At 41.2% G+C, this 15,136-nt stretch overlaps 2 protein-coding genes across 2 annotated transcripts; one reads left to right on the top strand and one right to left on the bottom strand.

The window, feature by feature from the left end:
* Window positions 1-224: 224 nt before the first annotated feature.
* On the top strand, window positions 225-3,507 carry znf511 (zinc finger protein 511). The gene is made up of 6 exons (XM_019870611.1): window positions 225-473; window positions 548-624; window positions 935-1,136; window positions 1,253-1,377; window positions 2,749-2,982; window positions 3,117-3,507. The coding sequence occupies exons 1-6, from the start codon at window positions 330-332 to the stop codon at window positions 3,187-3,189; spliced, it is 855 nt and encodes a 284-aa protein (XP_019726170.1). The 5' UTR covers window positions 225-329; the 3' UTR covers window positions 3,190-3,507.
* Window positions 3,362-5,861, bottom strand: msx3 (muscle segment homeobox 3). Its single transcript, XM_019870612.1, has 2 exons — window positions 5,359-5,861; window positions 3,362-4,596 (listed from the first exon to the last, which is right to left on the bottom strand). The coding sequence occupies exons 1-2, from the start codon at window positions 5,711-5,713 to the stop codon at window positions 4,190-4,192; spliced, it is 762 nt and encodes a 253-aa protein (XP_019726171.1). The 5' UTR covers window positions 5,714-5,861; the 3' UTR covers window positions 3,362-4,189.
* Between the last annotated feature and the right edge of the window lie 9,275 nt (window positions 5,862-15,136).

Genomic DNA, 15,136 nt, shown 5'->3' with positions numbered 1-15,136 from the left:
AATGAGTCGGACAAAGTTTAGGAGCAGCGTGTTTGCTACCATCTGCTGGCCGTTTATTGTACTGCATATACCAGAAATTAATCCAGAAAATACACTTCGGTGCTCAGTTATCCTTCTCAAACACTTGCAAATATTCGATTATGCCTTTGTGGCAATAATAGAAACAACTAAAAAATAAAGTCCGTCACCATCATCTTAATTTAAAATGGTCCCAGTTTGACGCCATTTCCGTCTTTAATCCAAACGTCATCATTCAGCGACACGCGCAACTGCGACAAAACGGTGAAAAAAAAATGCATTTTTGATTTCGTGGACGTTGAGAAACAGGAATGTTACAGCCAAAATCTTTTCCGACTACGCTAGGGAACCGCGAAAATGAAGACTGCACGACAGACGACATTTCGCAGGAGGAGAACCCGTTTAACTTCAGCCCACAGCTCATCTACCTTCACAAGGACCATGAACTGTTTGAGGTAACGACAACCTGAACTACTTTTTAATGAATGTACCGTACTCTCATTTAATTCAATGGGCATTTTATTTTCAGGATGGAGACGTTGAAAGACATCTTTACCTTCAAGACCTCTATATTTCAGAGGCAATCGACGACAAACAAACCGTCAGGTATGACAGTTGTACGCATGCATCTCCTGTGGGTAGCTAGAGCGTTTAATTTGCGGTGGCAAAAGTACTTCCACAACGGATCTAAGTACATAGAAGTACAGATACGTGTGTGTTAAAAAAGGTAAAAAATAGAAGTACTGTAATACAATGATTCAGCTCTTTAAGTAAAATACAGACTGAAATGTACAAGTACAAAAATACAAATACACATAATATCATTGACGTTTTACAGTAATTTTTTTTTTATTGATTGCCGGTATTTTTCAGGGGCTCAGAAGTTCAAGACGTTTTTGTGTGGTTCTTTCACCAGTGTTTCAGAGTTTGCCTGTCACATCTCTGGCTGCAACGCAGTCCACGGCACTTTAGAGGAGTATGAGCATCACTACAACTCCTTACACAGACACGTGTGCTCCATTTGCCGGCGCTCACTTCCCACCGCCCGCCTCCTGGACATTCACATTCAGGAGTGGCATGACTCTCTCTTCATAGTCCTTGCACAGCGGCAAGACATGGTATGAAACATGAGAATCAAAACTGAGTTCCTTGGTGGAGGAATCCGATGTTGTGAATGTTTTCGCAATCAGCATGTCTACGTAAAGTGGCTTTACATGGCATGCGTGATTTACAGTACCAGTGTTTGGTGGAGGGCTGTGAACACAAATTCAGGACGAGCGTACTTCGGAAGGACCACCTGATACAAATTCACAAGTATCCTCCAGACTTCAGATTTGACAAACCCAAAAGAGAGAAAGGGTGAGACTGTACTTATTTCATTTGTTCGGTAGATGGCAGCAGCGTTCTCTATGTGCAGTACGTGTTATCTTGATTGTGGAGTTCGTAAACTATATATATATATAAAACTATCTATCAATATATAATCTATAAACATATTACTGACAGCTAAATATATATATATTTAATTTTGCCTTACTGTGTTATTTTATTTAAATCATTCATACTGATATTCAGAGGTGGGAAGGCTATGAAGTTATACTCAGTTACTTTTACTTCATAGAATAATATGACCCAATTAAAAGTAATAAGTAGTCCTTCAAGTAATTATTTGAGTAAGCGTAAGGGTTGGTAAGTATTGAGTGAACAAAAAATAAGATCATACGTGCCAAATAGACAAAAATATAAGACGGATCTGCAAATTAAGACATTGCCCACCAATATTTTTACCTAATATAGGTCGCAATGTCACTGAAAACATCAGAGTTTCGAAAGTGGCTTTTACTCTGTAATGACAGGGTGTATTTTCAAGGACACATGCAAAGTGTTCATTATTATTATTAAAATATAATTTACATGACCACAGTTACTCATTTTATCAGGGCACTTGTTGTGCACAATAAAACCATGTTAAAAAAATGTTTGATTTAGGACCATTTAAATGCTTCTTCGTGCACAATAGTGAGCAATATAATGCGGGAGGTGGGGCATCCCAAAATCATCATTACACAATGAAATAAATGCATAAAAAGCAGAAAACATATTTCAAAATACTTAAAATTGTACCGGTATGTTTGCAATTGTTGGCCACTTATAAGACCTCCAAGTTTCATTATTCTGCTATTATTGTCATGAGAGTGTGATTCTGATGAAGACACAAATGGTGCTCTATTGTGATATTAACCCAGCTATTTTATCCTCTGTTGTTTCTCCCGTGCCTCATGTAAATGCTGAGTCATTTTGAAAACTTTGCCTCTTTGTGGGGCAGTGCATGGAGACTTTGTGACCAGTCATGTGACTGCCTGGCTCTGTTTGAATGATAAACTGGAGTCCATAATCAGTCATGTGATACCACCTGAGACACAGGTCTCTTTAAAGAAATATAGATAGATAAAAATAAAAATTGTGAGCAGAAGGTAGCTCATTGTAACAGAGTAAAAGCACTCTGTCTTCATAATGAAAATACTTAATTGAAAGTAAAGTATGTTCGCTTAAAGGTACTCTGACAAAGTTCCATAATTCAACGTAACAGAGTAAATGTAGCATATTACTACCACCTCTGTTAAGATTCCAAAGTAACGTTTTGTTTCATTTGTGAGTTGCGACCTGTTTCCAATTATTAATAATAATAATAATAATATTCTGCTAAAATTTCTCAATTTATTTTGTCAGACCTCGAGAGGCAAAGCAGCATCAGCAGCAGATGGACATAGCGATGGAGGTAGTGGATCATGCGCGTGAGGTACTTTGTGAGGAGCAGTCCAAACAGGCTGATCAAGAGGAATCCATGGAGATGCCCGCACCCGAGACAGGGAACTACTCTACTGAAAAGAGCGCTTCACATGAGCAGCTGGCAGCAGGTCCCAACACAAATAATGAGCATCTGAAATCACGATACTCCAACAGGTTAGTGGGGCTGCTTTAATAGCATTTCAGTCATTTTCAGCTTTACAACGTGGCATTCGAATTTCACTTAAATATTCCATTGTAAATTGAACAATCTTGCTTTACTTTTTTTTTCTCTCTCTCTCTCTCTCTAGGGTTCCCTCTAATGTGTGCTTTGGTCACGGCTCCATTCGAGGCTTCAGAGGGCACAGAGGAAGGAGAAAATGAAACATTTTCAGAAATCACAAATATGTACTCAGTTATTTCAGATGACAGTAAATAAAATATTTATTTTTATTTGTATATCATTTTTTTCAGGCAGTCCTTTGTGTGACATACACATTACTTATTGTCTGGCTTCAAAACTGACATTTTAAAACAAAATACAAACAAACCTCAGTATATATGTAATAAACTTTAATTGCGCCCCTTAAAAATGTCAGCCAACAAGTATATATAAAATACACTTCATCACTCTTGAGTATAAAATAAGTCATCATTTTTTTATTTACAGACACAAATGGTGCTTGCTGTTCTCTTGGAAGGGAAAAAAAGTACATTTGAATTTAAAGGTCAATAGTGTAAAAATTATTAATGTTGGGAAAACGAACATATTTTGACGTTGCATAATGTGGAGTATCTTATAAATTCACATGGAAAGGTCATGATCCATTTTAAATTTGAATACAATTATTGCTTAATATAGCTCTTCTGTGTCATGCTGTTGGACAGGCTACTTGTATCTTTGGATTAACATTTTAGGAAGGTCACAAAATACATTTTTGGCTTGTAAATCCTGTTCAAATTCTGTACATAAATATCCATTCAAAGTTAAAACACAGAATTTTCTGCTTTTTACCTTCAGTCTTAAAAGTATAATCATTTTTAAGAAATATGTTTTACAGAAAACATCTCATTTTAAAGGGAATTTTAAAAGCTATGCATTTTGTTGTTTTTTGACAGCATTTTACACTGCAAAAATGACCATTTTTAATTAACCAGCCAAGTGTAAAACGTTTAAGGCCTCCTAGAAATTATTTAACGGCTTATATATTCGCTATAGTGTTTATTCATTGTTAACAATTTTACATGAAAGTTTTTTTTTTCCAACCAAATAAATATTCTCACGTAAATTTCTTCATTAAACATGTTGCTTTGTGGCGTGGAGATCATTTTAAATGTAAAGGCACACACACTCATACACGCAGAGTGTCCAATCAATGCGGTGTTAAGACAAGTAGTACATCCCATAGGGTCCACCGAATAGTCTCGGTACCGGTAAGGCAGGTCGCGGGCCATTCACAGCCCCGTAGAGGGCCGGTGCGCCCATGGGTGCGCTCACGGGGAAGGGGAAGGCGAAGGCCGGCAGCAGCGGCTTGGCTGCCAGCTTGAATTTCTCCAACTCGGCCTCCTGCAGTCTCTTGGCCTTTGCCCTGCGATTCTGAAACCATATCTTCACTTGTGTCTCTGTCAGGCTGAGGGAGCTGGAAAACTCTGCTCTCTCGGCGATGGACAGGTACTGTTTCTGGCGGAACTTTCTCTCCAGGGACAGCAGTTGAGTGCTCGTGAACGGAGTTCGGGGTTTTCTGTTGTTCTTGTGTTTGCGCAGGTTGCAGTGGCTCGGGCTGGGGAGTCCTGCGAGGACACACAGATCATTAACAATCGCATCCTTTCACCAGAAAGTCAATTTTAATTGCATAATAGCTGTAGGGGGGGAAACGAGATATTTATACACTCAGTGGACACTTAATTGCTTCGACGCTTGAAGAATTGAATGAAAATTATATAACAGGCTAATGACTATAATTGGTACTGAGATAACAGTACGTCCACTTCATTGTCTTTTGTAGTTTGCCGACGCCTTGTGTAATAAGAAGAGGCGTATCTACAATATTTTTATCTTTATTGAGAGGCTAAAAATATTAGAAACACGGTCACGGTAGTATTTGCAGTGCATTTCTACCACAGCAGTAACACGTTCACGGTATTTTATTAAAGTAGGACTTCCAGTTCAGTGAAACGTAAACCTTGTTTAAACCACCCCAAAAAACGTATTCTGTATTTTTATGCAGCGCTTTAAAATAATAATATTTTCGTTTAAATATTTACTAATACACGAAGAAGCTTTAGAATCTATAACATAAACGTATACAAATGTTAAATATATTCTTTTTGTAATCAGGAAACGGTATATTTTATATAATACCATATGTACCTAAACTGACCTGTGGATGTACCGTACATGATAATCCACCAAATCAAATCTAATCCAGTGCGTGAAACTACTTATTTTACTTGTAGCCCTCCTTATCTACTCCACCATAAATAAATAAATACAGGTAAATGTATCTGTAATTCTTGGACACGATTGATCAATAATTAAGTGCTTCCACTCACTGGGAGGTGATGCGTAGGAAGACTGTAACCAGGGGCTGCTCTCCTTGTCGTTGACATCCACGTTCTCTGTTTTGAACCGATTAAGTTCCACCGGCGAAGCTCTCCCCGCGTCCTCTTCCATCCGCGCGCTGGACTCCGTGGATTGCTGACATGTAGCCTGCGTCCGGTCCGACATGAGCGACTCCACGCTGAAAGGCAGATCCATACTTTTGCCTTTACACCTGGCGACAGGTGACGAGTCGAGCTGCTCGGGTGCGGAGCCCCCCGAGGCGCGCTCCTCCGCGGTAATGTCCCCCGGTGCGGCCGAAGGTGGCGATCCCTGCGCAGGATTCATGACGCACAGTTGAGGTGCCATACAACCAAAAGTCCCTCCTCGCTCTCCGTAGATGTTTGCTTGCTTTACCCCAGTAAATATGTGTTTCTTATTTTTTATGATAGGACCACGCAGCAACTTGTTACACACGGAGTTAAGTGCTTTCCCGACTCACCGTACCACAAGCCTTCTTCTGTCTTGGATCTCCGTGACTCCACCCAGACTGTCTCTGATAGGGCAGGAAACCTCATGACGGGGTTGTGATGCTGACTTCGAGCCAAGGGTTTAATTTGAGACCCTAAAAATGTTATATTGCTTGCACTCTCGTCCCCTTGAACATTCCAGCAGGGTTTCCCCTGTTATTTGACATTCCTTACTGTATCTCAGTCATTTTACAGTCAGCGTTTTACTCTCTTGTGCTGATGACTCTTAGTCAGGGGTGGCGCATCGTTTTTCTTCCAAGGACACTTTGATACTGTCAGTATTCAGTCTTGATTCATTTAACACTAGAAAATGAATTCACCAGTGTAGGTTGAAGTGATGCAAACCAACCCAGAGTAAATGTTCACTTATAAGCTATACGTCTGAGTGTTACTCAAAGATTTGTCAGCATCATGTTCTCAGAACCATTAATAATGAAATGAAAGGAAAGTCCATCGGGACACACACTTCCATTATTCTTGCTAAGATCTGTACTAAAATTTTAAATTGCTGTAAATAAAAAACATCGCACTACTGGAAAAATGTTCTCGTCCCCAAACCCATTTTTACAATAACGTCAACAATAATTAAACCAAATATGATACTTGACCTCAGATTTCAAAATGATGTAGCCATAAACACATATTTTTTCAAGGCTAAATGGTTTGGGCGTTCTCCTTGGAAAAAAAAAAAGTAAAGCAACATCACGGCCCTTCCCCCAGTAGTTGAGTACAGAGTAGAGAATAATTGCCACATTTATAGTACAATGATGGCAGGATGGTGAACAATGGCGAAAAAACTGGTTCAGCTACTTGACTTGCCCTTTTGTCATGGAAATTCGAAAACGCAAATTGCTGGGCTGTTCACATCTGAGTGAAGATATTCATCCAAAACTTATCAAGCCATTTGGCTCCCCTTCGTATTAAAGGTAAAAAAGCCAAATGGCTGGATTGTAGACGTTCTAATTTAATGGGCTGCGTTCCAGTCCAAATACTGTACCTCGGTTTTCAGATGAAATATGAGTCTTCCCCCCCCCCAAAAAAATCCGGAATGACGTCACACCCGGGTTGTGGCTTTCTAGTAAAAATTGATGGATGCCTACAGGAAATCATCGGTCGGTCACTCAAAATAGAAACGTTTTGTTTCAAAACCAAAAGATGACTGAAAGGGGATGACACCACACGCGGTCGTCTCACGGTGATTGCAAAACTGCGGCTTTACAGTTTTAGTTTTGTCATTTTGGTTAAGTTGACTCTTCTGGGATAGGTAAGTCATTTTTAGACGTAGCATGAGCTGGGAATCAGTGGAATAGACAACTGTTTACTTGGATTTTTGCCGCGCAAGTCTCCAAAAATGCCTGTTTCCACAAAAAAAAAAAAAAAAATAGAAAAAAGAAAGACACAGAGTTATGACCACATTCTGTCGGTATCATGGAAGCTCAGTAGAGTTGCTCCAATTTCCAGGTGATATTTTGTCGCTGCGGCAACTTACACACAATTGTTGTTAAAACTCATTCAGTACCACCCAATTCTAGACCAAGTCTGAAAAGACGTTTAAAAACGTCTTTGGGAGTGAATGAATTAAATAAAAATAAATGGATAAAGAAATTGATGCTGTTGTCCCCATCTAAACACTGGCAAGATGAGTGTTACTCATGTCATAGCCCACTCACCTAGCTAGCTCTGAAAATTTATCAAGGCTTCCTTATCTGAGCAGTTGTGTTTGAAAGTATGCGGACACTTTCATCAGTGTGTTTTTATCAAGGGCAGGAATTGATCAAATCTGGTTTATTTACAGTACTCGAATACACTGGAATCACTGTAAAGTTTCTGCCTCCTGGCCTAGTAGTAATGAAATGATCTATGGCTGCGTATTGGCCGTATTTCAACGTATTGTGGTCTTTGTCGGCCATCCACTGGACGGGCACAGTGAAACCCCAAATCAAGTTGATGAGGCCCCATTAAAGAGGCCCGTCCAATTGGATCTTGCTTTGCAGCACTTCAACTCAAGTCAAATTGTTTTGTGAGAAACCTGATATGTTTTTTTTTCTCCCTATGGGAACTGCTTTTTTAAAATTTTATTTGGGGTAAGTGGGGGGGGGGCACCACTAGCACACTGATGATCTGTGGGACAATTGGTTAAATGGAGTTAACCGTTTCTTTCCCTGAGGTACTTTTCTCGCTTTGATCCTGCTGTGACTGGCGCCTGTCTGCTCCATGTCTATCCCCCAACCCTCGTAGCGACCCGCCACCCCCTCGTCTCTCCCACCCTCGCTCTTTTCGTGTATGTGTGTGTGTGTGTGTGTGTGTGTGTGTGTGTTTGTGTGTGTGTGCATGTGTGGCTGATAGATTGCTGAGTAACCAGACAACATTTCAGTGCCTGTAATTTAGTGTTCAACATGACATTCTCCCTCCTTAATGTGAATGTAGCAACTTTTGGCTTTGATTCCAACTCTTTGAAAAAGGATCTGGGATGGCTGTGTGGGCTTGTTTTGTTTATTTTAAATGTATATGTAGTTATTTTTGTCACTCGCACAACAGCACGCGCATTCCTCAAAAGTCATCATTGAATATTTTGCTTTGAAAAATAATTTGTGGAAAGAATAAAAGTAGGAACTGCGTATAACTGAATGATATTCGGTATGTAATGAAATGTTGTTGGCTGACTGAAGGACAAGACACCCTTTGACTTTAGTCCATCTCTACATCTGTCATCCTGGCTTGTAAATATGAAAGCTTCAGCATTAGTAACACGCCGTGTAAATTTGGAGTGGGCAAAGTTGCACTCATTTCTGCAAAGGCAAGGACTGTTTAATGAGATAAGTGTGGGTTTCCTCTCAAACAAAACATGTTGGAGCAGGCTTTACTTCATTTAAAAAAAGTGTTCCCATTTCATTAGACTTTTGGCATGCTCCTCCTGGGAAAACTTTGGGAGGGTGCAGAGTCATCTGGTACAAACATTTCTAAAACGCACGGCAGGGGAGTTTTGTGGTGTGAGTGTAACATCTTTAAAAGTAAGCATAGCAGAAAATTATCCCGTGTGTGTGTGAGTGCCAACATCGGCTCGTCAGAAAGGATGTTGGATGACATCCTTCCCTCGCCATTTATAACAGCTCACATGCCATTGAAATCATCTTTACATCGGGCTCAAGTGTTGTTTAAGTTCATGCAGACGTGAGCTATTTTGGTCCGATTTGGAAAGGCACACACCTGCCTTTATATGATCCCAGATTTGACAGCGCATGTCAGAGCACAAACCAAGCATGAAGTCATAAGAATTATCTGCAGATCTCTGAGGCGCACTTCTGAGAGTAAGGGGAAAACTAAGAACCCGAAGGGCTCTTCCTTGAGCTGGCCACCCGTCTTAACTGAGCGATCGGGGAGAAGGGCCTTTGTCAGGGAAGTGACCAAGAACCCGACGGTGACCCTGTCAGACCGCCAGCGGTCCTCTGCGGAGACAGGAGAACGTTGCAGGTGTCTCATGATCAGTCTCAAGTCAGGATGGTTGGTCAGATGCTTGTGGGACAGAACATTTTTTTTGTTCAGGATTAAAAACGATACACTGTTACCGTATTTTGATTAGGAATAGAAAATCTCTCTTTAAATGTTCGGAACCCCTGCTTCAATGCCAATGTTGCATGTGGTCATCGCTCACCTTCCCATAGCTTGACTTGATGTTATTTTGTCTTCTTTCGACAGCAAATTAGGAGCTCTTTTTTTTTCTTAATTGCTTCAAGATATATTCATTCATTCATTCATTCATTTTCCGATCCGCTTTATCCTCACAATTGTCGCGGGGGGTGCTGGAGCCTATCCCAGCTGTCCTCGGGCGGTATAGGCGGGGGACACCCTGAACCGGTTGCCAGCCAATCGCAGGGCACACAAAGACAAACAACTATCCACTCTCACACTCACAGCTAGGGACAATTAGGAGTGTTCAATCAGCCTGCCATGCATGTTTTTGGAATGTGGGAGGAAACCAGAGTACCCGGAGGAAACCCACGCAGACCCATGCAAACATGCAAACTCCACACAGCGAGGCCGGAGCTGGGATTGAACCTGGTACCTCTGCACTGTGAGGTCGAGGCGCTCACCACTGGACCACCGGGCCGCGCTTCAAGATGTAACGAAACAATGATCATTCCGTCAGATTCTTCATGATGAATTCCTGATTTTTGGCAGCCAACACCAAGCCCGACGTTGGAGCAAACGTTTTGAGAAATTGATGCAGTAGCATGAATTTAGACACTCGGTGGGACAAAGGCGACAGATGATACTCTTTGTAATTACCTGATGGGTTGTTGATTTACTCAAATGCTTTTCATGTAGCTTCTGAATGTTAGCATGACTCGGCTGCCACGGAAAGTGCTGACAGGTGAGGGGCGAGCGGCTTGCTATTCTCCCATGCGTTTTGCGGGTTGAAGGCTTTGGTGACAGGGAAGCATGTTCCACATGGCGTCGGGCCCAGTGTTGGATTGACAGCGACTCCGCGCCGAGGAGTGCTAACAGGTGAACACAGATACTGTATATTGTTCTGATCTGGCTGGAGAGGAGGGGAACGAGTGGAACCAGACACCACCGCGTGGACCTGGTGCTGGGGTGAGCTCAGGATGGGTGCTGACAGCAGGGCAGGGGACTTGGACTCCAAGCGATGATAATGGCATTGATGAAGACTTTAGAGCATGAGCCACGAGAAGAGGCTGGAGATGGACAATTATCACAGGCTCCCTTTTTGTCTGGCCATGAGAGTCGAAGTTGGCGTCTTTCGCCCGAGGGTGATGACAGGACAGGAGTTGGACCGAAGGCAGCGAGAAACCTGAGACGCTCTCAAAGGTTTTCGTTCTAAAATATCATTCATGAAAATCTTTCATAATCGTAGCCAATACACAATGGATTACGACAACAACATACAAACAGACACTAGATCTGATTTTTTTTTTCTGCAAATGGTTGTGGAGTCTCATTCTGTTCTTCATGTTTTGGCCCATTTGTCTTAAATATACGACACCAATATTGTGTATGAATGGCGATGGGTTGTTGGATGAGTTTAGGCCACATTCCAACAAGACAATTTGAAATCGGACATGCTCAATCGCAGATGATGGGGGAGTGTGATTCTGATCCATCTCAAAAAGATGTTCCAGTTGACTAAATTCAAATAGATGGATATAATGTATTCTTTGAAAAAAAATCTAAAATGAATAAATCAACATGATGATTAACCAATCGTGTAGTTTTGTGAACCAAATGTGAAATTGATCAAATTTGCATTTCGAAGGTTTCCCCATAGCAGTGATGACATTGACTGTGTGTATGAAAAACATTGCATTGCACATGCATTCGTAATAATAGCTTCGTGTCATAGGAATTTAGAGAGTAGTAATGCACGGCAAACAGCAGAAAATGTACTTTATATACAGTGCATTACATCAGTGATACTTGGGGAAAATAAAAAACACTACATAAATATATGACGAGTATATAAAGCATTCAAATCGAAACTCCCTAAAAACAAAAAAGTATGAAGAAAAACAGAACTTTTTTTGGTACAGCTGGTCCGTGGCACATCATCTGATTGCTGTGCTTGTAGAGAGAGAGGCATCGCAATTCACATTTCATTACATGTGTTTATTATTGTTATTATTATTATTATTATTATTATTATTATTAATAATGCCTACTTATTAGTGCATTTATTGATGTTATTATTATTATTATTATTATTATTATCTGTAATATTTTGTTATTTTTCTTGCATTGGCACCTGATATCATTTTACCCATTCTTTGGAGTTACTGAAGCATTTTGAAAACATTGTATATATTTATATTATTTTTACCCCGATACAGCTCGGGTAGACCAGTTCAAACATACTACCAAACTTGTTTAAGTATTGCGTTCCTTGCCTGCTTTTATTCTATCAAATGTTTTTCTTTGTAGATCATCTACAGTAGTTTTTTTCTCTCTTTTTTCTCCATCACTTAACAATACGACAATAACATTAACAACTAGAGCAAAGGAATTCACAAAGTTAAGTTCCAATGTGGGTAAGGCTAAAGCTGATTTTATTTGAAGATTGAATTGGCTTGTGTTGGGCCTACAGATGAAATTTTGGTGTCTTGGATTCATTTTTCATCAGTCTTTGGGAAGCTATCTTTGATGTGAAAAAATGAAGGTATTACGTCTCTTAGAGGCGGTTATGGGCTTGGCCTTGGAGGAGTCAAAACTGGAACAAATTGGGGTTACATGCTTTAGTCAAGGGCACTTATGTGGTAGCTCTCGATGGTGGGAATAGATTCACTTTGTGTTCACTTCCTTTCAATTAGGCCGTTGGTGGATCTGAGCCGCAGCGTGACAGTCTGTCACCCTGCCACTTCAGTGACCTTCATGTCGTTGCTGTACTTTTTAAATGTAGAGATGTGACGTGGGAGTCTGTGGACAAAAGCATTGATTAAATGTTTGCCGCTTCTACATGTGTCTGTGTGAAAATGCAAAGCCGTTCCTGTGATCTCGGCATCGTGACAACTCGAACAAATATGTTGGGCTGATTCTTGGTTGATGACAAAAGATGCCACGTTGTCTCTAGGAGCTGTGAAAGAGATGGGAGGGCACAGCAGAGGCCCCTGAATAAACAACCATTAAATTCTCGCTTAGGAGGCGAACGGTCAAACTTGGGGATGACAAAAAAAGAGAAAAAAAAAAGGCTCAAAACGTAAATTACGAGAGACATTGTTTTCATAAGAATGGCCGTTTTTACCTCCTCCACTTCATCTTTTTAAGATTGGATGTTTGAAACAAGAGGCAGATTAGTAGACAGCGGGGTAAAGAGCAAATGATGGGCGGAGGGAGAGAAAGAGCGGCGGGACGAAGGAGAAGATGAAAGCTTTGTTGTGCTGATGGTTAATGAGCTGGAAAACACAATTGAACTTTTCTGACTGTGGAAATCGCTGTGAGGGCATCATAAATTAGCGCCAGTGTGGGAGCTAGGCGGCAGACAGAAAAAAAAGGGGCTTTGTCTTGCGGGCCTGCTGCCTCTGAAGTTGCTCAACTCTCTCCAGCACTCTGGGGTCTGTCATCCTGCCTGGTGTGATGGCTTTAAGACTCCGATCCGACGTGCTGTTCCTTTTCCATCGCGCTCTAAGCGAGCAGAAGCAGAGATAGGACGGGAAGAAAGGAGCGACGACGGGTCTTTGCTGATATTTTCAAAGGCTGACTCCTCATCCTGCCTTTGCAGGCTTGGCACATGCCTTCTGTTACTAAGTGGCTTCATATTGAAAGAGTCGGCGGCCGCTATTCTCTATCCCACTGGGTGCCAGCCTCTGTGCCCTGGCAGCTGCTGGGCTTCAGAATAGACCCATAGTTTCCCCTCTGCAGGTGAGCTGCAAAGCCAGAACGGGGGCCCCTCAAAGGTCCTTTCACTGCCTCAATAGAAAACTGACTTGGGGAGAGAGGAGCGGGCACACAATGGCCGCCTTCTCCTCCCAGACAGAGAAGATGGAGATGAGCTTTTTGGGTGCCGCTATAGTGTCGCTTATAACCATATCGGGGATAGAGGAGAGGATGACTTCCCTCAGTCAAATTTGGGAAGGCGTGGTTCTCTCCCCACCGGGGTGTTTGTCTCTTTCCTGTCATCCTCGCATCTCCCGAGTAATCGTTGTGTTTTTAAAAGTTGACTGCACTGTTTGTGTGTGATTGTGAGCGCGTCTGTGAAACGGGCGACACTCTCCTCCAATCCATTCGGAACATGAGCACCTCCCTTCGTTTACTCCCTTCAATGCATTGCCGGTACTCCCTTTAGCCACACTCTTCCCATGCTCGTAGGAAAGAATGCACCTCCCTCCACTCCCTCTCACCTCCTTTTCATCTGCTTTTTAACTTTTATTAGCAACAGCCTTCACTGACACAAGAAGAGTTGGCAACGGAGTGGGAATGTTGGGGGGGGCCAGGGGGGCTGGAGAGAGAGAAGGGAGAGGGAGTAAAAATTTTGTAAATAGTGAATTACGATGTGGTTGCATGGTAATTTTGTTCTAATGAATTCCGGTTTATTTTGATAATAATAAAAGAATGAGTCAGAGTAATGATTCATGTTTATCTTTGTTATTTCTTGTTCTGTTTCTTGCCACGAGTTTGGTTGGCTTCAGCACTGGAATCATAAATGTTAGATTTTTTTGGGGGGGTCCCATTTTAATACATTTGTATCATTAAAGATATCTCAAATCACTTATATCGTAATAACATGATAACACCAGAGGTGAGCGTGTCAGTCAATTTTAATGTCCGTCATTCGGCAGCAGCTTGAGCGTCATGTCAGTCCGTCATTATTTCAAGATGAAACAAATTCGAATCCTCACTCTGTCAGTCTGTAATCGTTATTTTAACTAGGTATCAGTCATCGCTTATGTCAGGAAATTTCAGGGGCGGAGCTACGTGGTGGGCAGGGCCACCCCTTGTCACTCATTCCAGTGCACGTAAAGAGAATCTTCTGCAGTGGTGGGCCCAGAAACAAGGACAGATTTCCCCATATGGCCAAGTTGTGCAAACATTACCTGGCTGTCCCAGGAGCAAGAACACGGAGCGAGACAAATCTTTCTCTGGCTGTCTCTCATTACAGGAGGCAAGCCACTTCCGTGCTCTTGTGTTCTGTAACTTGGATAATTTGCTGTGTAAGATGTCCATTGTTGGTGAATATAGATTATTGTAAAGCATTCTCTCCGGTAATTTATATATATATATCAGTGATACATCAGTGCTAATATCTAAAGTTGTGCAGCCAAAATGGCAGATTCTGGAAATGCTTATGAAGAGATTGAATTGTGGGTTTTATTTTTTTATTTTTTATTTTTTTACTTGAAATTGAGTTATAAATTTCATTTTAATCCCTTGATTAAAATTTTATTTGTACACATTACAGTTCGGAAGCTCTCATTTTGTCATGGCATTACTTTGAAGTAAAAATGACTATTAATGCCTAATACAATATGTTACATTTTGGAAGTAACTTCACAACACACTGTTTTAAAAGTCAAATGAAACTTTGACTTTGATTTTTTTATTTTCCACTGCAATTTCCGAAAACAGTTCTCTCTCATATTCCTCAATGTTATTGTTTACATCTGGCACGAGGTTTAAACACCATTTTAGCGTCTTAAGCTGTCTGTTCTCGCTGAGCAGGGTGAGATGTTATCAGTCGCTATCTCTTTTCTCCTCTTTTCTTTCCCTCCCCTAATCAGTTCCACTCTGTTGTTGCTGGCCCGGGGCCATTGCT

Source organism: Hippocampus comes, unplaced genomic scaffold (assembly GCF_001891065.2).
Source record: "Hippocampus comes isolate QL1 unplaced genomic scaffold, H_comes_QL1_v1.1 scaffold76, whole genome shotgun sequence".
NCBI lineage: Eukaryota > Metazoa > Chordata > Actinopteri > Syngnathiformes > Syngnathidae > Hippocampus > Hippocampus comes.
This window is presented reverse-complemented; position numbering and strand designations above follow the sequence as displayed.

What these genes read in the sequence shown, in the direction of transcription:
- znf511 (XM_019870611.1), top strand. Translation starts at nt 330, where the DNA reads ATGTTACAGCCAAAATCTTTTCCGACTACGCTAGGGAACCGCGAAAAT. An exon ending in GACGACAAACAAACCGTCAG is followed by an intron (nt 625 to 934) that starts GTATGACAGTTG and finishes TTCTTTCACCAG; the next exon opens with TGTTTCAGAGTTTGCCTGTC. An exon ending in TTGCACAGCGGCAAGACATG is followed by an intron (nt 1,137 to 1,252) that starts GTATGAAACATG and finishes CGTGATTTACAG; the next exon opens with TACCAGTGTTTGGTGGAGGG.
- msx3 (XM_019870612.1), bottom strand. Translation starts at nt 5,713, where the DNA reads ATGGCACCTCAACTGTGCGTCATGAATCCTGCGCAGGGATCGCCACCT. An exon ending in TTCCTACGCATCACCTCCCA is followed by an intron (nt 4,597 to 5,358) that starts GTGAGTGGAAGC and finishes GTGTCCTCGCAG; the next exon opens with GACTCCCCAGCCCGAGCCAC.